Source organism: Scyliorhinus torazame, chromosome 12, assembly GCF_047496885.1.
Source record: "Scyliorhinus torazame isolate Kashiwa2021f chromosome 12, sScyTor2.1, whole genome shotgun sequence".
Taxonomy (NCBI): domain Eukaryota; kingdom Metazoa; phylum Chordata; class Chondrichthyes; order Carcharhiniformes; family Scyliorhinidae; genus Scyliorhinus; species Scyliorhinus torazame.
In genome coordinates, this window is record NC_092718.1 from 140,735,766 (window position 1) to 140,761,676 (window position 25,911).

The 25,911-nt window shown below is 49.5% G+C and overlaps 1 protein-coding gene across 1 annotated transcript in view; it reads right to left on the reverse strand.

Annotated features, from left to right (window-relative positions):
• Window positions 1-25,911, reverse strand: part of ift22 (intraflagellar transport 22 homolog (Chlamydomonas)) — a 135,247-nt gene that overhangs the window by 25,248 nt on the left and 84,088 nt on the right. The window contains exon 5 of the mRNA XM_072469108.1: window positions 1-11,286. This exon is cut by the window's left edge and continues 25,248 nt beyond it. Coding sequence (XP_072325209.1) covers window positions 11,138-11,286 — 149 coding nt within the window. The 3' untranslated portion in view covers window positions 1-11,137. The remainder of the gene's footprint in view (window positions 11,287-25,911) is intronic.

Below are 25,911 nucleotides of genomic sequence, written 5' to 3' on the forward strand. Positions count from 1 at the left end.
TGGACGGAGTTCAACAGCGATCAGGATTAGTGTGTGGACGGAGTTCAACAGTGATCAGGATTAGTGTGTGTGGACTGGGTTCAACAGCGATCAGGGTTAGTGTGTGGACGGAGTTCAACAGCGATCAAGATTAGTGTGTGGACGGAGTTCAACAGCGATCAGGGTTAGTGTGTGGACTGGGTTCAACAGCGATCAGGATTAGTGTGTGGACGGAGTTCAACAGCGATCAGGATTAGTGTGTGGACTGGGTTCAACAGCGATCAGGATTAGTGTGTGGACGGAGTTCAGCAGCGATCAGGATTAGTGTGTGTGGACTGGGTTCAACAGTGATCAGGATTAGTGTGTGTGGACCGGGTTTAACAGCGATCAGGATTAGTGTGTGGACGGAGTTCAACAGCAATCAGGATCAGTGTGTGGACGGAGTTCAACAGCGATCAGGGTTAGTGTGTGGACGGAGTTCAACAGCGAACAGGATTAGTGTGTGGACGGAGTTCAACAGCGATCAGGATTAGTGTGTGGACATAGTTCAACAGTGATCAGGATTAGTGTGTGTGGACTGGGTTCAACAGCGATCAGGGTTAGTGTGTGGACGGAGTTCAACAGCGATCAAGATTAGTGTGTGGACGGAGTTCAACAGCGATCAGGGTTAGTGTGTGGACTGGGTTCAACAGCCATCAGGATTAATGTGTGGACGGAGTTCAACAGCGATCAGGATTAGTGTGTGGACTGGGTTCAACAGCGATCAGGATTAGTGTGTGGACGGAGTTCAACAGCGATCAGGATTAGTGTGTGTGGACTGGGTTCAACAGGAATCAGGATTAGTGTGTGTGGACTGGGTTCAACAGCGATCAGGATTAGTGTGTGGACGTAGTTCAACAGCGATCAGGATTAGTGTGTGTGGACTGGGTTCAACAGTGATCAGGATTAGTGTGTGGACTGGGTTCAACAGTGATCAGGATTAATGTGTGTGGACCGAGTTCAACAGCGATCAGGATTAGTGTGTGTGGACTGGGTTCAACAGTGATCAGGATTAGTGTGTGTGGACTGGGTTCAACAGCGATCAGGATTAGTGCGTGTGGACTGGGTTCAACAGCGATTAGGATTAGTGTGTGGACGTACTTCAACAGCGATCAGGATTAGTGTGTGGACTGGGTTCAACAGCGATCAAGATTAGTGTGTGTAGACAGGGTTCAACAGCGATCAAGATTAGTGTGTGTGGACTGGGTTTAACAGCGATCAGGATTAGTGTGTGGACGGAGTTCAACAGCGATCAGGATTAGTGTGTGTGGACTCGGTTCAACAGCGATCAGGATTAGTGTGTGGACGGAGTTCAACAGCGATCAAGATTAGTGTGTGGACGGAGTTCAACAGCGATCAGGATTAGTGTGTGTGGACTGGGTTCAACAGGGATCAGGATTAGTGTGTGGACTGGGTTCAACGGGGATCAGGATTAGTGTGTGTGGACTGGGTTCAACAGCGATCAGGTTTTGTGTGTGGACGTACTTCAACAGCGATCAGGATTAGTGTGTGGACTGGGTTCAACAGCGATCAAGATTAGTGTGTGTCGACAGGGTTCAACAGCGATCAAGATTAGTGTGTGGGGACTGGGTTCAACAGCTATCAGGATTAGTGTGTGGACGGAGTTCAACAGCGAACAGGATTAGTGTGTGGACTGGGTTCAACAGCGATCAAGATTAGTGTGTGTAGACAGAGTTCAACAGCGATCAGAATTAGTGTGCGTAGACTGGGTTCAACAGTGATCAGGATTAGTGCGTTGTCGACTGGGATCAACAGCGATCAAGATTAGTGTGTGTAGACAGAGTTCAACAGCGATCAGAATTTGTGTGCGTAGACGGGGTTCAACAGTGATCAGGATTAGTGCGTTGTCGACTGGGATCAACAGCGATCAAGATTAATGTGTGTGGACTGGGTTCAACAGTGATCAGGATTCGTGCATTGTCGACTGGGATCAACAGCGATCAAGATTAGTGTGTGTGGACTGGGTTTAACAGCGATCAGGATTAGTGTGTGGACGGAGTTCAACAGCGATCAGGATTAGAGTGTGTGGACTCGGTTCAACAGCGATCAGGATTAGTGTGTGGACTGGGTTCAACAGCGATCAGGATTAGTGTGTGGACGGAGTTCAACTGCGATCAGGATTAGTGTGTGTGGACTGGGGTCAACAGCGATCAGGATTAGCGTGTGGATGGAGTTCAACAGCGATCAGGATTAGTGTGTGTGGACTGGGTTCAACAGCGATCAGGATTAGTGTGTGGACGGAGTTCAACAGCGATCAGGATTAGTGTGTGTGGACTGGGTTCAACAGCGATCAAGATTAGTGTGTGGACGGAGTTCAACAGCGATCAGGGTTAGTGTGTGGACTGGGTTCAACAGGATCTGGATTAGTGTGTGTGGACTGGGTTCAACAGTGATCAGGATTAGTGTGTGGACTGTGTTCAACAGTGATCAGGATTAGTGTGTGTGGACTGGGTTCAACAGCGATCAAGATTAGTGCGTGTGGACTGGGTTCAACAGCGATTAGGATTAGTGTGTGGACGGACTTCAACAGCGATCAGGATTACTGTGTGGACTGGGTTCAACAGCGATCAAGATTAGTGTGTGTAGACAGGGTTCAACAGCGATCAAGATTAGTGTGTGTGGACTGAGTTCAACAGCTATCAGGATTAGTGTGGACTGGGTTCAACAGCGACAGGATTAGTGTGTGGACGGAGTTCAACAGCGATCAGCATTAGTGTGTGTGGACTGGGTTCAACAGTGATCAGGATTAGTGTGTGGACTGGGTTCAACAGGGATCAGGATTAGTGTGTGTGGACTGGGTTCAACAGCGATCAAGATTAGTGTGTGTAGACAGGGTTCAACAGCGATCAAGATTAGTGTGCATGGACTGAGTTCAACAGCTATCAGGATTAGTGTGGACTGGGTTCAACAGCGACAGGATTAGTGTGTGGACGGAGTTCAACAGCGATCAGGATTAGTGTGTGTGGGCTGGGTTCAACAGTGATCACGATTAGTGTGTGGTCTGGGTTCAACAGGGATCAGGATTAGTGTGTGTGGACTGGGTTCAACAGCGATCAGGATTAGTGTGTGGACGGAGTTCAACAGCGATCAGGATTAGTGTGTGTGGACTGGGTTCAACAGTGATCAGGATTAGTGTGTGGACTGGGTTCAACAGTGATCAGGATTAGTGTGTGTGGACTGGATTCAACAGCGATCAGGATTAGTGCGTGTGGACTGGGTTCAACAGCGATTAGGATTAGTGTGTGGACGTACTTCAACAGCGATCAGGATTAGTGTGTGGACTGGGTTCAACAGCGATCAAGATTAGTGTGTCTCGACAGGGTTCAACAGCGATCAAGATTAGTGTGTGGGGACTGGGTTCAACAGCTATCAGGATTACTGTGTGGACGGAGTTCAACAGCGAACAGGATTAGTGTGTGGACTGGGTTCAACAGCGATCAAGATTAGTGTGTGTAGACAGAGTTCAACAGCGATCAGAATTAGTGTGCGTAGACTGGGTTCAACAGTGATCAGGATTAGTGCGTTGTCGACTGGGATCAACAGCGATCAAGATTAGTGTGTGTAGACAGAGTTCAACAGCGATCAGAATTTGTGTGCGTAGACGGGGTTCAACAGTGATCAGGATTAGTGCGTTGTCGACTGGGATCAACAGCGATCAAGATTAATGTGTGTGGACTGGGTTCAACAGTGATCAGGATTCGTGCGTTGTCGACTGGGATCAACAGCGATCAAGATTAGTGTGTGTGGACTGGGTTTAACAGCGATCAGGATTAGTGTGTGGACGGAGTTCAACAGCGATCAGGATTAGTGTGTGTGGACTCGGTCCAACAGCGATCAGGATTAGTGTGTGGACTGGGTTCAACAGCGATCAGGATTAGTGTGTGGACGGAGTTCAACTGCGATCAGGATTAGTGTGTGTGGACTGGGGTCAACAGCGATCAGGATTAGCGTGTGGATGGAGTTCAACAGCGATCAGGATTAGTGTGTGTGGACTGGGTTCAACAGCGATCAGGATTAGTGTGTGGAGGGAGTTCAACAGCGATCAGGATTAGTGTGTGTGGACTGGGTTCAACAGCGATCAAGATTAGTGTGTGGACGGAGTTCAACAGCGATCAGGGTTAGTGTGTGGACTGGGTTCAACAGGATCTGGATTAGTGTGTGTGGACTGGGTTCAACAGTGATCAGGATTAGTGTGTGGACTGTGTTCAACAGTGCTCAGGATTAGTGTGTGTGGACTGGGTTCAACAGCGATCAAGATTAGTGCGTGTGGACTGGGTTCAACAGCGATTAGGATTAGTGTGTGGACGGACTTCAACAGCGATCAGGATTACTGTGTGGACTGGGTTCAACAGCGATCAAGATTAGTGTGTGTAGACAGGGTTCAACAGCGATCAAGATTAGTGTGTGTGGACTGAGTTCAACAGCTATCAGGATTAGTGTGGACTGGGTTCAACAGCGACAGGATTAGTGTCTGGACGGAGTTCAACAGCGATCAGCATTAGTGTGTGTGGACTGGGTTCAACAGTGATCAGGATTAGTGTGTGGATTGGGTTCAACAGTGATCAGGATTAGTGTGTGTGGACTGGGTTCAACAGCGATCAGGATTAGTGCGTGTGGACTGGGTTCAACAGCGATTAGGATTAGTGTGTGGACGGACTTCAACAGCGATCAGGATTAGTGTGTGGACTGGGTTCAACAGCGATCAAGATTAGTGTGTGTAGACAGGGTTCAACAGCGATCAAGATTAGTGTGTGTGGACTGGGTTCAACAGCTATCAGGATTAGTGTGTGGACGGAGTTCAACAGCGATCAAGATTAGTGTGTGGACTGGGTTCAACAGCTAACAGGATTAGTGTGTGGACGGAGTTCAACAGCGATCAGGATTAATGTGTGGACGGAGTTCAACAGCGATCAGTATTAGTGTGTGTGGACTGGATTCAACAGCGATCAGGGTTCGTGTGTGGACGGAGGTCAACAGCGATCAGGGTTAGTGTGTGGACGGAGTTCAACAGCGATCAAGATTAGTGTGGGGACTGGGTTCAACAGCGATCAGGGTTCGTGTGTGGACGGAGTTCAACACCGATCAGGATTAGTGTGTGGACGGAGTTCAACAGCGATCAGGATTAGTGCGTGTGGACTGGGTTCAACTGTGATCAGGATTAGTGTGTGGACTGGGTTCAACAGGGATCAGGATTAGTGTGTGTGGACTGGGTTCAACAGCGATCAGGATTAGTGTGTGGACGGAGTTCAACAGCGATCAAGATTAGTGTGTGGACTGGGTTCAACAGCTATCAGGATTAGTGTGTGGACGGAGTTCAACAGCGATCAGGATTAGTGTGTGTGGACTGGGTTCAACAGCGATCAGGGTTAGTGTGTGGACGGAGTTCAACAGCGATCAAGATTAGTGTGTGGACGGAGTTCAATAGCGATCAGGGTTAGTGTGTGGACTGGGTTCAACAGCGATCAGGATTAGTGTGTGGACGGAGTTCAACAGCGATCAGGATTAGTGTGTGGACTGGGTTCAACAGCGATCAGGATTAGTGTGTGGACGGAGTTCAACAGCGATCAGGATTAGTGTGTGTGGACTGGGTTCAACAGTGATCAGGATTAGTGTGTGGACTGGGTTCAACAGCGATCAGGATTAGTGCGTGTGGACTGGGTTCAACAGCGATTAGGATTAGTGTGTGGACGTACTTCAACAGCGATCAGGATTAGTGTGTGGACTGGGTTCAACAGGTATCAGGTTTAGTGTGTGGACGGAGTTCAACAGTGAACAGGATTAGTGTGTGGACTGGGTTCAACAGTGATCAGGATTAGTGCGTTGTCGACTGGGATCAACAGCGATCAAGATTAGTGTGTGTAGACAGAGTTCAACAGCGATCAGAATTAGTGTGCGTAGACTGGGTTCAACAGTGATCAGGATTACTGCGTTGTCGACTGGGATCAACAGCGATCAAGATTAGTGTGTGTAGACAGATTTCAACAGCGATCAGAATTAGTGTGTGTGGACTGGGTTCAACAGTGATCAGGATTAATGCGTTGTCGACTGGGATCAACAGCGATCAGGATTAGTGTGTGTGGACTCGGTTCAGCAGCGATCAGGATTAGTGTGTGGACGGAGTTCAACAGCGATCAAGATTAGTGTGTGGACGGAGTTCAACAGCGATCAGGGTTAGTGTGTGGACTAGGTTCAACAGCGATCAGGATTAGTGTGTGGACGGAGTTCAACAGCGATCAGGATTAGTGTGTGGACTGGGTTCAACAGCGATCAGGATTAGTGTGTGGACGGAGTTCAACAGCGATCAGGATTAGTGTGTGTGGACTGGGTTCAACAGGGATCAGGATTAGTGTGTGGACTGGGTTCAACGGGGATCAGGATTAGTGTGTGTGGACTGGGTTCAACAGCGATCAGGATTAGTGTGTGTGGACTGGGTTCAACAGCGATCAGGATTAGTGTGTGTGGACTGGGTTCAACAGCGATCAGGATTAGTGTGTGGACTGGGTTCAACAGGGATCAGGATTAGTGTGTGTGGAATGGGTCCAACAGCGATCAGGATTAGTGTGTGGACGGAGTTCAACAGCGATCAGGATTAGTGTGTGTGGACTGGGTTCAACAGTGATCAGGATTAGTGTGTGGACTGGGTTCAGCAGCGATCAGGATTAGTGCGTGTGGACTTGGGTTCAACAGCGATTAGGATTAGTGTGTGGACGTACTTCAACAGCGATCAGGATTAGTGTGTGGACTGGGTTCAACAGCTATCAGGTTTAGTGTGTGGACGGAGTTCAACAGTGAACAGGATTAGTGTGTGGACTGGGTTCAACAGTGATCAGGATTACTGCGTTGTCGACTGGGATCAACAGCGATCAAGATTAGTGTGTGTAGACAGAGTTCAACAGCGATCAGAATTAGTGTGGACGGAGTTCAACAGCGATCAGGATTAGTGTGTTGTCGACTGGGATCAACAGCGATCAAGATTAGTGTGTGTGGACTGGGTTCAACAGTGATCAGGATTAATGCGTTGTCGACTGGGATCAACAGCGATCAAGATTAGTGTGTGTGGACTGGGTTTAACAGCGATCAGGATTAGTGTGTGGACGGAGTTCAACAGCGATCAGGATTAGTGTGTGGACTGGGTTCAACAGCGATCAGGATTAGTGTGGACGGAGTTCAACAGCGATCAGGATTAGTGTGTGTGGACTGGGTTCAACAGGGATCAGGATTAGTGTGTGGACTGGGTTCAACGGGGATCAGGATTAGTGTGTGTGGACTGGGTTCAACAGCGATCAGGATTAGTGTGTGTGGACTGGGTTCAACAGCGATCAGGATTAGTGTGTGGACAGAGTTCAACAGCGATCAGGATTAGTGTGTGTGGACTGGGTTCAACAGTGATCAGGATTAGTGTGTGGATTGGGTTCAACAGTGATCAGGATTAGTGTGTGGGGACTGAGTTCAACAGCGATCAGGATTAGTGCGTGTGCACAGGGTTCAACAGCGATTAGGATTAGTGTGTGGACGGACTTCAACAGCGATCAGGATTAGTGTGTGGACTGGGTTCAACAGCGATCAAGATTAGTGTGTGTAGACAGGGTTCAACAGCGATCAAGATTAGTGTGTGTGGACTGGGTTCAACAGCTATCAGGATTAGTGTGTGTAGACAGGGTTCAACAGCGATCAGGGTTAGTGTGTGGACGGAGTTCAACAGCGATCAAGATTAGTGTGTGGACGGAGTTCAACAGCGATCAGGGTTAGTGTGTGGACTGGGTTCAACAGCGATCAGGATTAGTGTGTGTGGATTCGGTTCAACAGCGATCAGGATTAGTGTGTGGACGGAGATCAACAGCGATCAGGATTAGTGTGTGTGGACTGCGTTCAACAGTGATCAGGATTAGTGTGTGGACTGGGTTCAACAGTGATCAGTATTAGTGTGTGTGGACTGGGTTCAACAGCGATCAGGATTAGTGCGTGTGGACTGGGTTCAACAGCGATTAGGATTAGTTTGTGGACGGACTTCAACAGCGATCAGGATTAGTGTCTGGACTGGGTTCAACAGCGATCAAGATTAGTGTGTGTAGACAGGGTTCAACTGCGATCAAGATTAGTGTGTGTGGTCTGGGTTCAACTGCGATTAGGATTAGTGTGTGGACGGACTTCAACAGCGATCAGGATTAGTGTCTGGACTGGGTTCAACAGCGATCAAGATTAGTGTGTGTAGACAGGGTTCAACTGCGATCAAGATTAGTGTGTGTGGACTGGGTTCAACAGCTATCAGGATTAGTGTGTGGACGGAGTTCAACAGCGATCAAGATTAGTGTGTGGACTGGGTTCAACAGCTATCAGGATTAATGTGTGGACGGAGTTCAACAGTGATCTGGATTAGTGTGTGGACTGGGTTCAACAGCGATCAAGATTAGTGTGTGGAGACAGGGTTCAACAGCGATCAGAATTAGTGTGCGTAGACTGGGTTTAACAGCGATCAGGATTAGTGTGTGGACAGACTTCAACAGCGATCAGGATTAGTGTGTGGACTGGGTTCAACAGCGATCCAAATTAGTGTGTGTAGACAGGGTTCAACAGCGATCAGAATTAGTGTGCGTAGACTGGGTTCAACAGGATCAGGATTAGTGCGTTGTCGACTGGGATCAACAGCGATGAAGATTAGTGTGTGTGGACTGGGTTCAACAGCGATCAGGATTAGTGTGTGGACGGAGTTCAACAGCGATCAGGATTAGTGTGTGTGGACTGGGTTCAACAGTGATCAGGATTAGTGTGTAGATTGGGTTCAACAGTGATCAGGATTAGTGTGTGTGGACGGACTTCAACAGCGATCAGGATTAGTGTGTGGACTGGGTTCAACAGCGATCAAGATTAGTGTGTGTAGACAGGGTTCAACAGCGATCAAGATTAGTGTGTGTGGACTGGGTTCAACAGCTATCAGGATTAGCGTGTGGACGGAGTTCAACAGCGATCAAGATTAGTGTGTGGACTGGGTTCAACAGCTAACAGGATTAGTGTGTGGACGGAGTTCAACAGCGATCAGGATTAATGTGTGGACGGAGTTCAACAGCGATCAGTATTAATGTGTGTGGACTGGATTCAACAGCGATCAAGATTAGTGCGTGGACGGAGGTCAACAGCGATCAGGGTTCGTGTGTGGACGGAGTTCAACAGCGATCAAGATTAGTGTGTGGACGGAGTTCAACAGCGATCAGGGTTAGTGTGTGGACTGGGTTCAACAGCGATCAGGATTAGTGTGTGGACGGAGTTCAACAGCGATCAGGATTAGTGTGTGTGGACTGGGTTCAACAGTGATCAGGATTAGTGTGTGGACTGGGTTCAACAGGGATCAGGATTAGTGTGTGTGGACTGGGTTCAACAGCGATCAGGATTAGTGTGTGGACGGAGTTCAACAGCGATCAAGATTAGTGTGTGGACTGGGTTCAACAGCTAACAGGATTAGTGTGTGGACGGAGTTCAACAGCGATCAGGATTAGTGTGTGTGGACTGGGTTCAACAGCGATCAGGGTTAGTGTGTGGACGGAGTTCAACAGCGATCAAGATTAGTGTGTGGACGGAGTTCAACAGCGATCAGGGTTAGTGTGTGGACTGGGTTCAACAGCGATCAGGATTAGTGTGTGGACGGAGTTCAACAGCGATCAGGATTAGTGTGTGGACTGGGTTCAACAGCGATCAGGATTAGTGTGTGGACGGCGTTCAACAGCGATCAGGATTAGTGTGTGTGGACTGGGTTCAACAGTGATCAGGATTAGTGTGTGGACTGGGTTCAACAGTGATCAGGATTAGTGTGTGTGGACTGGGTTCAACAGCGATCAGGATTAGTGTGTGGACGGACTTCAACAGCGATCAGAATTAGTGTGTGGACTGGGTTGAACAGCGATCAAGATTAGTGTGTGTAGACAGCTTTCAACAGCGATCAGAATTAGTGTGCGTAGACTGGGTTTAACAGTGATCAGGATTAGTGTGTGGACGGACTTCAACAGTGATCAGGATTACTGTGTGGACTGGATTCAACAGCGATCAAGATTAGTGTGTGTAGACAGGGTTCAACAGCGATCAGAAGTAGTGTGCGTAGACTGGGTTCAACAGTGATCAGGATTAGTGCGTTGTCGACTGGGATCAACAGCGATCAAGATTAGTGTGTGGACTGGGTTCAACAGCGATCAGGATTAGTGTGTGGACGGACTTCAACAGCGATCAGAATTAGTGTGTGGACTGGGTTGAACAGCGATCAGGATTATTGTGTGGACTGGGTTCAACAGCGATTAGGATTAGTGAGTGGACTGGGTTCAAAAGCGATCAGGATTCGTGTGTGGACTGGGTTCAACAGCGATCAGGATTAGTGTGTGGGCGGAGTTCAACAGCGATCAGGATTACTGTGTGGACTGGATTCAACAGCGATCAAGATTAGTGTGTGTAGACAGGGTTCAACAGCGATCAGAAGTAGTGTGCGTAGACTGGGTTCAACAGTGATCAGGATTAGTGCGTTGTCGACTGGGATCAACAGCGATCAAGATTAGTGTGTGTGGACTGGGTTCAACAGCGATCAGGATTAGTGTGTGGACGGACTTCAACAGCGATCAGAATTAGTGTGTGGACTGGGTTGAACAGCGATCAGGATTATTGTGTGGACTGGGTTCAACAGCGATTAGGATTAGTGAGAGTGGACTGGGTTCAACGGCGATCAGGATTCGTGTGTGGACTGGGTTCAACAGCGATCAGGATTAGTGTGTGGGCTCGGCTCAACAGCGGTCAGGATTAGTGTGTGGGCTGGGCTCAACAGCGATCAGGATTAGTGTGTGGACTGGGTTCAACAGCGATCAGGATTAGTGTGTGGGCTGGGCTTAACAGCGGTCAGGATTAGTGTGTGGACTGGGTTCAACAGCGATCACGATTAGAGTGCGGAGTGGTTCAACAGAGATCTGATCAGTACATCTGCATTCTCCAATGGGGAGCAGAATTCAAATTAGTAGGAATGGGAAAGTAGGACTGAGTGATTGAAAACATCAGTGAATGGGATTTGCGGTATTTGATTGTATCCAATCCAAACATCTATGAACAGTGAAGGGATGGAGTGGTTCACTCAGGTGATGATTGACATCTCTTCCTTGTCTCTGCTCTCAGACAGAGAATTGACGACTGCCCCCAGGAACTGACGGAAAGCTGTACGCACTTGTTCTGGATCATCTTCGAGGTTCGAATGGACTAAAGTCAATTTGTTTAGTTGCTGGGCTAATAAGAAAATGTAACATGATTAGGAATAGAAATAAAATTCCTATCCATACTTTCCTGATCTCCGCATCCTGCCCTGCTCCCTACGGTACTATGTTCTCTGCGGAACATAGAACATACAGTGCAGAAAGAGGCCATTCGTCCCATCGAGTCTACCCCGACCCACTTAAGCCCTCACTTCCACCCTATCACTGTAACCCAACAACCCCTCCTAACCTTTTTGGTCACGAGGGCAATTTATCATGGCCAATCCATCTAATCTGCACGTCTTTGGACTGTGGGAGGAAACCGGAGCACCCGGAGGAAACCCACACAGACACGGGTAGAATGTGCAGACTCCGCACAGACAGTGATCCAGCAGGGAATCGAACCTGGGATCTTGGAGCTGTGAAGCCACAGTGCTGCCCTAAGGTTCAGGAACCTTCCTGAACTCTGTATCCTGCCCTGCTGCCGATGGTTCTGTCTGATCTCCGAATGTTCCCTGCTCCCTATGGAACTTTCCCATTTCTGCAACCTGCCCTCTCCCGAAGGTACTTTCCAGATCTCTGCATACAGGCCTGCCCCCGATGGTACTTTCCTGATCTCTGAATCCTGCCCTGTTCCCTAGGAACTTTCCAGATCTCTAAATCCTGCCCTGCTCCCTGCGCTTTCTCATCATGAATCCCACACAGCTCTCTATGAACCTTCCTGATCTCTGTATCCTGCGCTGCTCCGGACCGTACTTTTCCATCTCTGTATCCTGCCCTCCTCCCTACAGTACTTTCTGATCACTGAATCCTTACCTGCCCCCTACGGTACTTTCCTGATCTCTGCATTTTGACCTGCTACCTGCGATACTTTACTGATCTCTGCAACCTGCCCTGCCACCTACGGTACTTCCTGTTCTCTGTACCCTGCCCCCTAAGGCACTTTCCTGATCTACGAATCCTGCCCTGCTCCCTACGGTACTTTCTGATCTCCGAATCCTACACAGACCCCGAGGAACTTTCCTGATCTCTGAATCCTGCCCTTCTCCCAACGGAACCTTCTGATCTCTTAAAACTGCCCTGCTGCCTATGGTACTTTCCTGATCTCTAAATCCTGCCCTGCTTCTGACGGTACTTTCCTGGTCTCTGAATCATGCCCTTCTCCCGACGGACCTTTCCTGACCTCCGAATCCTGCCCTGCTCCCTAGGAATGTTCCTAATCTCTAAATCCTGCCCTGCTCCCTACGGTACTTTCCTGATCTCTGTATCCTGCCCTGCTCCCTACGGTACTTTCCCGATCTCTGCAACCTGCTCTGCACCCCAAGGCCCTTTCCTTATCTACGAATCCTACCCTGCTACCTACGGTACTTCTCTCATCTCTGAATCCTACACTGCCCTGCCCTGCTCTCCATACAACTTTCCTGATCTCTGAATCTTGCCCTACTCTCGACAGTACTTTCTGATCTCTGAATCCTGCCTTGTTCCCTACGGTCCTTTCTGATCTCTGAATCCTTCTTTGACCCGTGCTACTTTCCCATCTCTGCAACTCAACTGCTCCCTACTGTACTTTCCTGATCTCTACAACCTGCCCTGTTCCCTATGGTACTTTCCTGATCTCCAAATCCTGCCCTGCTGTCTACGGTTCATTCCTGATATTGGTAACCTGACCTGCTCCCTATGGTACTTTCCAGATCTATGAATCCTACCCTGCTCCCTACGGTACTTCCTGGTCTCTGCATCCTGCCCTGTTCCCTACGGTACTTTCTGATCTCTGGATGCTTCCCTGCTCCCTACAGTACATTCCTGATCTCTGCAACCTGCCCTGCTGCCTATGGTACTCTCTGATGTCCGAATCTTTCCCTGCTACCTACGGTAGTTTCCTGATCTCTGCATGCTTCCCTTGTCCCAACAGTACTTTCTGATCTCCAAATCCTTTCCTGGCCCCTCTGGTACTTTCCCCATCTCTGCAGCCTCTGCCCTGCTACTTATGGTACGTTCCTGATTTCTGCAACCTGCCTCCGCCCTGCAGTACATAGAACATAGAACATAGAACAATACAGCGCAGTTCAGGCCCTTCGGCCCACGATGTTGCACCGAAACAAAAGCCATCTAACCTACACTATGCCATTATCATCCATATGTTTATCCAATAAACTTTTAAATGCCCTCAATGTTGGCGAGTTCACTACTGTAGCAGGTAGGGCATTCCACGGCCTCACTACTCTTTGCGTAAAGAACCTACCTCTGACCTCTGTCCTATATCTATTACCCCTCAGTTTAAAGCTATGTTCCCTCGTGCCAGCCATTTCCATCCGCGGGAGAAGGCTCTCACTGTCCACCCTATCTAACCCCCTGATCATTTTGTATGCCTCTATTAAGTCTCCTCTTAACCTTCTTCTCTCTAACGAAAACAACCTCAAGTCCATCAGCCTTTCCTCATAAGATTTTCCCTCCATACCAGGCAACATCCTGGTAAATCTCCTCTGCACCCGCTCCAAAGCCTCCACGTCCTTCCTATAATGCGGTGACCAGAACTGTATGCAATACTCCAATGCGGCCGTACCAGAGTTCTGTACAGCTGCAACATGACCTCCCGACTCCGGAACTCAATCCCTCTACCAATAAAGGCCAACACTCCATAGGCCTTCTTCACAACCCTATCAACCTGGGTGGCAACTTTCAGGGATCTATGTACATGGACACCTAGATCCCTCTGCTCATCCACACTTTCAAGAACTTTACCATTAGCCAAATATTCCGCATTCCTGTTATTCCTTCCAAAGTGAATCACCTCACACTTCTCTACATTAAACTCCATTTGCCACCTCTTAGCCCAGCTCTGCAGCTTACCTATATCCCTCTGTAACCTGCTACATCCTTCCACACTATCGACAACACCACCGACTTTAGTATCGTCTGCAAATTTACTCACCCACCCTTCTGCGCCTTCCTCTAGGTCATTGATAAAAATGACAAACAGCAACGGCCCCAGAACAGATCCTTGTGGGACTCCACTTGTGACTGTACTCCATTCTGAACATTTCCCATCAACCACCACCCTCGGTCTTCTTTCAGCTAGCCAATTTCTGATCCACATCTCTAAATCACCCTCAATCCCCAGCCTCCGTATTTTCTGCAATAGCCTACCGTGGGGAACCTTATCAGACGCTTTGCTGAAATCCATATACACCACATCAACTGCTCTACCCTCATCTACCTGTTCAGTCACCTTCTCAAAGAACTCAATAAGGTGTGTGAGGCATGACCTACCCTTCACAAAGCCATGCTGACTATCCCTGATCATATTATTCCTATCTAGATGATTATAAATCTTGTCTCTTATAATCCCCTCCAAGACTTTACCCACTACAGACGTGAGGCTCACCGGTCTATAGTTGCCGGGGTTGTCTCTGCTCCCCTTTTTGAACAAAGGGACCACATTTGCTGTCCTCCAGCACTATTCCTGTAGCCAATGATGACATAAAAATCAAAGCCACAGGTCCAGCAATCTCTTCCCTGGCCTCCCAGAGAATCCTAGGATAAATCCCATCAGGTCCCGGGGACGTATCTATTTTCAGCCTGTCCAGAATTGCCAACACCTCTTCCCTACGTACAAAGAACAAACAAACAAAGAAATGTACAGCACAGGAACAGGCCCTTCGGCCCTCCAAGCCCGTGCCGACCATACTGCCCGACTAAACTACAATCTTCTACACTTCCTGGGTCCGTATCCTTCTATTCCCATCCTATTCATATATTTGTCAAGATGCCCCTTAAATGTCCCTATCGTCCCTGCTTCCACTACCTCCTCCGGTAGTGAGTTCCAGGCACCCACTACCCTCTGCGTAAAAAACTTGCCTCGTACATCTACTCTAAACCTTGCCCCTCTCACCTTAAACCTATGCCCCCTAGTAATTGACCCCTCTACCCTGGGGAAAAGCCTCTGACTATCCACTCTGTCTGTGCCCCTCATAATTTTGTAGACCTCTATCAGGTCGCCCCTCAACCTCCTTCGTTCCAGTGAGAACAAACCGAGTTTATTCAATCGCTCCTCATAGCTTATGCCCTCCATACCAGGCAACATTCTGGTAAATCTCTTCTGCACCCTCTCTAAAGCCTCCACATCCTTCTGGTAGTGTGGCGACCAGAATTGAACACTATACTCCAAGTGTGGCCTAACTAAGGTTCTATACAGCTGCAACATGACTTGCCAATTCTTATACTCAATGCCCCGGCCAATGAAGGCAAGCATGCCGTATGCCTTCTTGACTACCTTCTCCACCTGTGTTGCCCCTTTCAATGACCTGTGGACCTGTACTCCTAGATCTCTTTGACTTTCAATACTCTTGAGGGTTCTACCATTCACTGTATATTCCCTACCTGCATTAGCCCTTCCAAAATGCATTACCTCACATTTGTCCGGATTAAACTCCATCTGCCATCTCTCCGCCCAAGTCTCCAGACAATCTAAATCCTGCTGTATCCTCTGACAGTCCTCATCGCTATCCGCAATTCCACCAACCTTTGTGTCGTCTGCAAACTTACTAATCAGACCAGTTACATTTTCCTCCAAATCATTTATATATACTACAAACAGCAAAGGTCCCAACACTGATCCCTGTGGAACACCACTGGTCACAGCCCTCCAATTAGAAAAGCATCCCTCCATTGCTACCCTCTGCCTTCTATGGCCTAGCCAGTTCTGTATCCACCTTGCCAGTTCACCCCTGATCCCGTGTGACTTCACCTTTTGTACTAGTCTACCTTGTCAAAGGCCTTACTGAAGTCCATATAGACAACATCTACTGCCCCACCTGCATCAATCATCTGAGTGACCTCCTCGAAAAACTCTATCAAGTTAGTGAGACACGACCTGCCCTTCACAAAACCGTGCTGCCTCTCACTAATACGTCCATTTGCTTCCAAATGGGAGTAGATCCTGTCTCGAAGAATTCTCTCCAGTAATTTCCCTACCACTGAAGTAAGGCTCACCGGCCTGTAGTTCCCGGGATTATCCTTGCTACCATTCTTAAACAGAGGAACAACATTGGCTATTCTCCAGTCCTCCGGGACATCACCTGAAGACAGCGAGGATCCAAAGATTTCTGTCAAGGCCTCAGCAATTTCCTCTCCAGCCTCCTTCAGTATTCTGGGGTAGATCCCATCAGGCCCTGGGGACTTATCTACCTTAATATTTTTTAAGACACCCAACACCTCGTCTTTTTGGATCACAATGTGACCCAGGCTATCTACACCCCCTTCTCCAGACTCAACATCTACCAATTCCTTCTCTTTGGTGAATGCCATCTATTCTATTAGCCTGCGGCTCAGCATTCTCCTCCACAACATTATCTTTTTCCTGAGTGAATACTGACGAAAAATATTCATTTAGTATCTCGCCTATCTCTTCAGATTCCACACACAATTTCCCATCCCTGTCCTTGACTGGTCCTACTCTTTCCCTAGTCATTCGCTTATTCATGACATACCTATAGAAAGCTTTTGGGTTTTCCTTGATCCTTCCTGCCAAATACTTCTCATGTCCCCTCCTTGCTCGTCTTAGCTCTCTCTTTAGATCCTTCCTCGCTACCTTGTAACTATCCATCGCCCCAACTGAAACTTCACACCTCATCTTCACATAGGCCTCCTTCTTCCTCTCAACAAGAGATTCCACTTCCTTGGTAAACCACGGTTCCCTCGCTCGACGCCTTCCTCCCTGCCTGACCGGTACATACTTATCAAGAACACGCAGTAGCTGATCCTTGAACAAGCCCCACTTATCCAGTGTGCCCAACACTTGCAGCCTACTTCTCCACCTTATCCCCCCCAAGTCACGTCTAATGGCATCATAATTGCCCTTCCCCCAGCTATAACTCTTGCCCTGCGGTGTATACTTATCCCTTTCCATCATTAACGTAAACGTCACCGAATTGTGGTCACTGTCCCCAAAGTGCTCTCCTACCTCCAAATCCAACACCTGGCCTGGTTCATTACCCAAAACCAAATCCAACGTGGCCTCGCCTCTTGTTGGCCTCTCAACATATTGTTTCAGGAAACCCTCCTGCACACACTGTACAAAAAACGACCCATCGATTGTACTCGAACTATATCTTTTCCAGTCAATATTTGGAAAGTTAAAGTCTCCCATAATAACTACCCTGTTACTTTCGCTCTTATCCAGAATCATCTTCGCCATCCTTTCCTCTACATCCCTAGAACTATTAGGAGGCCTATAAAAAACTCCCAACAGGGTGACCTCTCCTTTCCTGTTTCTAACCTCAGCCCATACTACCTCGGAAGATGAGTCCCCATCTAGCATCCTCTCCGCCACCGTAATACTGCTCTTGACTAGAAGCGCCACACCTCCCCCTCTTTTGCCTCCTTCTCTGAGCTTACTAAAACACGTAAACCCCGGAACCTGCAACATCCATTCCTGTCCCTGCTCTATCCATGTCTCCGAAATGGCCACAACATCGAAGTCCCAGGTACCAACCCATGCTGCCAGTTCCCCTACCTTGTTTCGTATACTCCTGGCATTGAAGTAGACACACTTCAAACCACCTACCTGAACACTGGCCCCCTCCTGCGACGTCAAATCTGTGCTCCTGACCTCTATACTCTCATTCTCCCTTACCCTAAAACTACAATCCAGGTTCCCATGCCCCTGCTGCATTAGTTTAAACCCCCCCAAAGAGCACTAACAAATCTCCCCCCCAGGATATTTGTGCCCCTCAGGTTCAGATGTAGACCATCCTGTCTGTAGAGGTCCCACCTTCCCCAGAAAGAGCCCCAGTTATCCAGAAATCTGAATCCCTCCCGCCTGCACCATCCCTGTAGCCACGTGTTTAAATGCTCTCTGTCCCTATTCCTCATCTCACTATCACGTGGCACGGGCAACAACCCAGAGATAACAACTCTGTTTGTTCTAGTTCTGAGCTTCCATCCTAGCTCCCTGAAAGCCTGCCTGACATCCTTGTCCCCTTTCCTACCTATGTCGTTAGTGCCAATGTGGACCACGACTTGGGGCTGCTCCCCCTCCCCCCTAAGGACCCGGAAAACACGATCCGAGACATCACGTACCCTTGCACCTGGGAGGCAACATACCAAACGTGAGTCTCTTACCCTCCCACAAAATCTCCTATCTGTGCCCCTGACTATAGAGTCCCCAATTACTAATGCTCTGCTCCTCTCCCCCCTTCCCTTCTGAGCAACAGGGACAGACTCCGTGCCAGAGGCCCGTACCCCATGGCTTACCCCTGGTAAGTCCCCCCCCCCACAAGTATCCAAAGCGGTATACTTGTTTCTCAGGGGAACGGCCGCAGGGGATCCCTGCACTGACTGCTTTTTCCCAGTCCCTCTTACAGTTACCCACCTATCTCCAATCTTTGGTGTAACTAATTCCCTGAAGCTGTTATCTATGACCCCTTCTGCCTCCCGAATGATCCGACGTTCTTCCAACTCCAGCTCCAGTTCCCTAACTCGGTCTTGGAGGAGCTGGAGATGGCATCACTTCCTGCAGGTAAAATCAGCAGGGACACTAACTGCATCCCTCACCTTAAACATCCTGCAGGAGGAACATTGCACTCCCTTCCCTGCCTTTCCTCCAACTTTCTACCAAGATCTGGCTAACAACTAAATTAAATTTTTTATAAAAAATAATAATATAATAAAATATGGTACTTACCTCAGACCAATGGGTTTTATTATTAGGTTAGAGGAGGAGGGCGGGTGGGAGACACTACACGTGTAGTGTCTCGGGTTTCCTCTCCACCAGAATTTATTGGTGAGGGTCTTCCCAGACGTCCGCGGGTCGACTTCCTGTTCCCGCCTAAAACACTAATTTAAAAAAAAAAATTCTCAGCTCCTGCTGAAATTGACTAACCAGCCAGCTCCACTCCCGCCGAAATCGACTGGCCTGCCCCTGCAAAGACAAGTGCTTTTAAAGGACAGACTTACCTCCCAGCAGCCACTTCCGCACTGCTCCCGCTGAAACTGACTCACCAGCTGATTCTCCCGCCGAAATCGACTGGCCTGCCCCTGCAAAGACAAGTGCTTTTAAAGGACAGACTTACCTCCCAGCAGCCACTTCCGCACTGCTCCCGCTGAAACTGACTCACCAGCTGATTCTCCCGCCGAAATCGACTGGCCTGCCCCTGCAAAGACAAGTGCTTTTAAAGGACAGACTTACCTCCCAGCAGCCACTTTCGCACTGCTCCCGCTGAAACTGACTCACCAGCTGATTCTCCCGCCGAAATCGACTACTTTCAAATCTCTGCAACCTGCCCTCTCCGTACAGTACTTTCCTGATCCATGCACTCTGCCCTGCCCCCTATGGTACTTTCCTGATCTCTGAATTCTTCCCCGCTCCCTACGGTACTTCCCTGATCTCTGTATCCTGCCCTGTTCCCTACAGTACCTCTCTGATCTCCGAATCCTGCCCTGCTTCCTACAGTACTTTCCTGATCTCTGAATCCTTCTCTGCTCCCTTCGGTACTTTCTGATGTCTGGATGCTTCCCTGCTACTTATGGTACTTTCCTGATCTATGTATGCTGCCCTTCTTCCACGTTACTTTCTTGATCTGTACATCCTGCCCTGTCCCCCAAGGTAATTTCCTGATCTTGGTGTCCTGCCCTGCTCCCCAAGGAACTTTCCCATCTTTCCCTGCTCCTCACGGGTTCCTGATCACTGAATCCTACCCTGCTCCCCAAGGTCCATTTTTATCTCTGCATCCCGCCCTGCTCCCCAAGGTACATTCTTACCTCTGCATCCTCGCCCTGCTCCCCAAGGTACATTTTTATCTCTGCATCCCGCCCTGTTCCCCAAGGTACATTCTCATCTCTGCATCCCGCCCTGCTCCCCAAGGTACATTCTTATCTCTGCATCCCGTCCTGCTCCCCAAGGTACATTCTCATCTCTGCATCCCGCCCTGCTCCCCAAGGTACATTCTCATCTCTGCATCCCGCCCTGCTCCCCAAGGTACATTCTCATCTCTGCATCCTGCCCGGCTCCCCAAGGTACATTCTCATCTCTGCATCCCGCCCCGCTCCCCAAGTTACATTCTCATCTCTACATCCCGCCCTGCTCCCCAAGGTACATTCTCATCTCTGCATCCCGCCCTGCTCCCCAAGGTACATTCTTATCTCTGCATCCCGCCCTGCTCCCCAAGTTACATTCTCATCTCTGCATCCCGCCCTGCTCCCCAAGGTACATTCTTATCTCTGCATCCCGCCCTGCTCCCCAAGTTACATTCTCATCTCCACATCCCGCCCTGCTCCCCAAGGTACATTCTTATCTCTGCATCCTGCCCTGCTCCCCAAGGTACATTCTGATCTCTGAATCCTTCCCTGCTCCCTCTGGTACTTTCCAGATTCCTGCATCCTGCCCTGCTCTCTATGGAACTTTCCTGATCTCGGAATCCTGCCCTGGTCCCTCTGGTACTTTCTCATTTCTGCATCCTGCCCTGCATCCGATGGTACTTTCTCATCTCTGAATCCCATCAGCTCCCAACGATACTTTTTCATCTCTGAATCCTGCCCTGTCCTCCACAGTACTTTCTGATAGGAACAACATAGGAAGGTAGGAGTTTGGAGCAGAAGTAGGCAATTCACCTACTCCAAAAGCCTGCTCCAACATTCGATCACATCATGGCTCATCTCTTCTTGGTCTCAAAGCCAGTTTCCCTACCTGTTTCCCATATCCCTTTCACCCGTTTTTTAAAATCCGAAATACATCCATCTCCCTCTTGAAACCATTTAATGGTTTGCACACCACCGCACTATGGGGCAGTGAGTTCCACAAATTCAGCACCCTCTGCGAGACGTAGTGTCTCCTCTTCTCAGTTTTAAATCGATCACTCGTTCTAGTTTTCCCCACAAGGGGGTACATTTGGTCGACATTTACTTTATCAAACCCTTTTAGTATTTTTTTTAATAAATATTTCCTTGTTCTCCTCCTTTTTCACATTTTCCCCCCCAATTTACACCCACCAACAATAATCAGTAACAAATATGTCGATCCCCATATCAATAACAACGATCCCATCCTCCCACCAAACCCAAAACATTCACCCATAAACAACTGACAAAAAGGAATCAGGAATCCCCCATCGCGCCCCCCCCCCCCCCCAACTAATGTTCAATGTTATCCAGTTCTTGAAAGTGCATAATGAATAATGCTCATGAATTGTAGAACCCCTCTGTCCTTCCACTCAGTTCAAACCTAACCTTCTCAAGAGTCAAGAATTCCAACATGTCCCCCCGCCATGCCAGGGAACAGGGTGGAGAGGCTGGTCTCAAACCCATCAGGATCTGCCTTCGGGCGATCAACGAGGCAAAGGCTACAACATCTGCCTCCGCACCAGGGTTTCCAACCCTGGCTGGTCCGACACCCCGAATATGGCCTGGGTCCAGTTTCACATGCATCACTTTAGAAATTATCCTAAAAACCTCCTTCCAGTAATTCTCCAGCTTTGGACAGGACCAAAACATATGAACGTGGTTCGCGGGCCCCCCCCCCCCCCCCGCAACGTTCACACGCATCTTCTACTCCTTCGAAGAATCGGCTCATCCTCGCCCTCGTGAGGTGTGCTCTGTATACCACCTTCAGCTGTATCAGCCCCAACCTCGCGCACGAGGTGGAGGCATTCACTCTCCGGAGCACCTCACACCAGAACCCCTCCTCCATATCCTCTCCCAACTCTTCCTCCCACTTTGCTTTGACCCCTTTCAGCGGTGCCTTCTCCTCTTCCAAAATAGCTCCGTAGACCACTGACACCACCCCCTTCTCCAGTCCCCTGTCATCAGCATCTTCTCCAGCAATGTGGAGGCCGGCTCCTCCGGGAAGTTCTGTATCTCCTTTCTAGCAAAATCTCGAACCTGCATATATCTAAACATTTCCCCCTGCTCCAGCCCATACTTCGCTTCCAGCTCCTTCAATCCTGCAAACCTACCCCTAAGAAACAAATCTTTTAGTGTCTTAATCCCCTTCTCCTCCCATTTCCGGAAATTTCCATCCCACCTCCCTGGCTCAAATCTGTGGTTCCCCCGAATCGGCATTTCCCTTGACCCTGTCCCCAACCCTAAGTGTTGGCAGAACTGCCTCCAAATTTTCAATGAAGCTATTAGTACCGGACTCCCGGAGTACTTCCCTGGGGCTATCGGGAGCGGCGCTGTTGCTAGTGCTTTCAATCCTGACCTCCTGCACAAACTCTCCTCCATTCTGACCTACTGGGAATCAACCCCTCTTACCCAGCTCCGCACCTTCTCCACATTCGCTGCCCAGTGGTAATACATCAGGTTCGGAAGACCCAAACCCCCTGCCTGCCTTCCCCTCTGTAGTAGCACCTTTCTTCTAACTCTGGCCACCTTCCCTCCCCATATGAATGACGTAATCCTTCCCTCAATCTCTCTGAAAAAAGCCCTTGGCAGGAAAATCGGCAGGCATTGAAAAATAAACAGAAATCATGGCAACACGTTCATTTTAACTGCCTGCACCCGACACGCCAGTGACAGAGGGAGACCATCCCACCTTGCCAGAACCGCTTTCACTCTCCCCGCCAAACTAGAAATGTTGTACCTGCGGAGTCCCCCCCCCCTCCTACTCCCGGGCAACCTGCACCCCCAGGTACCTAAAGGGAGCCCCTGCCCTACGGAATGGCAGCCCCCCCCCACCCCTGCCCCCAAACCCGGCCGAGATACCACAGAATACTCACTCTTGTCTAGATTCAGCTTGTACCCAGAGAAAGACCCAAACACTCGAAGCAGCTCCAATATTCCCCCTAGCGACACACTCGGTTCCGACACGTATAACAGCAAGTCTTCGGCATTTAAGGACACCCTATGCTCTATCCCTACCCCCCCCCCCTCCCGCACTATTCCTTTCCATACCCCCAAACTTCTTAATGCGATGGCCAACTGCTCAATGGCGAGTGCAAACAGCTGGGGGGACATAGGGCATCCCTGCCTAGTCCCACGGTGGATAGAAAAGTATCTCGAGCTGATGTTGTATGTGCAGACACTCACCCTCAGCTCCTTATATAGTAGCTTTACCCAATTCACAAATCTTGGTCCAATCCCAAGCCGCTCCAGAACTGTCATCAAGTACCCCTTATACCTCATACCCTCCATTCTACCCAGTCGAACGCCTCATACCCCCCATTCTACCCAGTCGAACGCCTCATACCCCCCATTCTACCCAGTCGAACGCCTCATACCCTCCATTCTACCCAGTCGAACGCCTCATACCCCCCATTCTACCCAGTCGAACGCCTCATCAGCATCTACCTCTGTTTCCTTCCCATCTGCCGGTGCCATAATGACATTCAATACCCTTCTAATGTTTGAAAAGAGCTGCCTCCCTCTCACAAACCCCGTCTGATCTTCACCTATCACCTTCGAGAGGCACTCCTTCAGCCTACCCGCCAGTACCTTCGCCAATATTTTTGCGTCCACATTCAGAAGTGATATGGGCCTATACGACCCACACTCCGTCGGATCCTTATCTTTTTTTAGCAACAGGGAGATCGATGCCTGCCCCAAGGTTTGTGGCAACGCCTCCTTCTCTATCGTCTCTTCAAACATCCCCACCATCAGGGGTGCCAGCTTATCCTTGGATTTTTTATAATATTCCACCGGAAACCCATCCGACCCCGCCACCTTCCCCGACTGCATCTTCCCAATCGCCTCCTTCATCTCCTGCTCCCCTATCGCTCCTTCAAATGTAGCCCTGTCCCCCTCCCCTAACCTCGGGTACTCCAACCCATCTAGAAATTCCTGCATCTCACGATCTCCCCCGGATGGCTCTGACCTTTACAACCTCGCATAAAATTCCTCAAAAACCTTGTTAATCAGATCCGGAGCCACCACCAACTTCCCTGCCCTGTCCCTCACCTGAACAATTTCCCTTGCCGCTGCTTCCCTCCGGAGCTGACCTGCCTTATCTCCATGTTCGTAAACTGCACCCCTTGCTCGCCTCAGTTGGCGCACCGCCTTCCTGGTAGTCGGTCAAAGCTCGCCTGTAGTTCCTTTCTCTTTTCCAGCTTTGCTGGGTCCCCATCCTCTGCATAACTCCTATCTATCTCCAACATCTCATCTATTACCCTCTGCCGCTCCAACCTCTCCTCCTTGTCCACTCTGGCCTTAAACGAGATCACCTCCCCCCTCACCACCGCCTTTCGAGCCTCCCAGACGACCGCCTTTGACACCTCACCCGTACAGTTGAGACCTACATACTCCTTAATTACCTTTTCAATTTTGTCACAGAACACTTGGTCCCCCAAAAGTCCCCTATCTAATTTCCACCCTGGTCTCTGCGCTACCCCCTTCTCCAGCACCATATCCACCCAATGTGGAGCATGATCTGACAGTGCAATTGCCGAGTACTCCGACCCCTTAACCCCAGCCAACAAAGCCTTCCCCACCACAAAAAGGTCGATCCGCGAGTATACCTTATGGACTGCTGAGAAAACGGAGTACTCCCGCTCCCTCGGGTGCAGAAACTTCCAAGGGTCCACCCCTCCCATTTCCACCATTAGCCCAGCTAATGCCTTCGCCCCCCCTGATGGGGCCAGCGAGCGCGGCCGTGACCTGTCCAACCTTGGCTCCTGCATCAAGTTCCAGTCCCCCTCCACTATCAGTTTGTGTGTGTCCAAGTCGGGGATGGCCCCAAACACGTTCTTTGCGATTCCCACATCGTCCCAATTGGGGCCATATACACTTAACAGCGCCACTAGCCTCCCCTCCAGCGCCTCTGTCACAATCACATACTACCCCCCTGATCTGCCACCAACTTCTCCATCTGGAAGCGTATTCTTTTGCTGACCATTACCGCTACCCCTCGAGCCCTTCCGTCAAGTCCAGAGTGAAACACCTGAGTCACCCAGCCCTTTTTAAGTCTCACCTGAGTCTCCTGCAGCATTGCTACGTCGGCTTTCAAACTTTTAAGATGCGCAAGCACCCTTGATCTCTTGATCGGACCTCCTAACCCCCTCACGTTCCACGTGACTATCCTAACTGGGGGTCTCTCACCCCCCCCCCCTTCTTATCCACCATCATCATACCACCGGGTCCTGCCCCATGAGCCTGACCCGCCCCTATCCATTATTAACATCAACTCCTTTCCCCCCCCCTCCCAAAAATCCCCCCTACATTTCCTCTCGAAAAAACATCTCCCAGCATCAGTCCCTTCCCACCCCCTCGCTCGCCTCATAGGCCCATCGAAACTTGCGAACCAGGCTCCAATGTCCGCAGCCCTCCTCACCTCACCTCCGTTCACTAGCCGACTTTAGTTAGCTAGCGCGGGTGGCTCCCCCTGCCAAGATATACCGTCCCCTCCCACCCAGTCCCAGCAGAAGAAGAAACAAAAACAATCCAACCCATACAATTCACTAAACTAAGATATAACCGTCGCAACACAGAATGCCAATCAACCCAACTAATAACTTGAACTCTATAACAATGTGAAGAGAAGTAAATTACAATACACGTCAGTAAAAAGAAAGTTATAGCATTTATACATTTTCCAGCTCCCCAATCATAGTCCACAGTCTCTCTTCCAACTCCGCTCCTCACGTCTGTCCCAAGCCTTCTGCCCTCACGAACACCTCAGCCGCCTCCGCTGTCTCGAAATAAAAGTTGTTGGCACCATACGTCATCCTCAGCT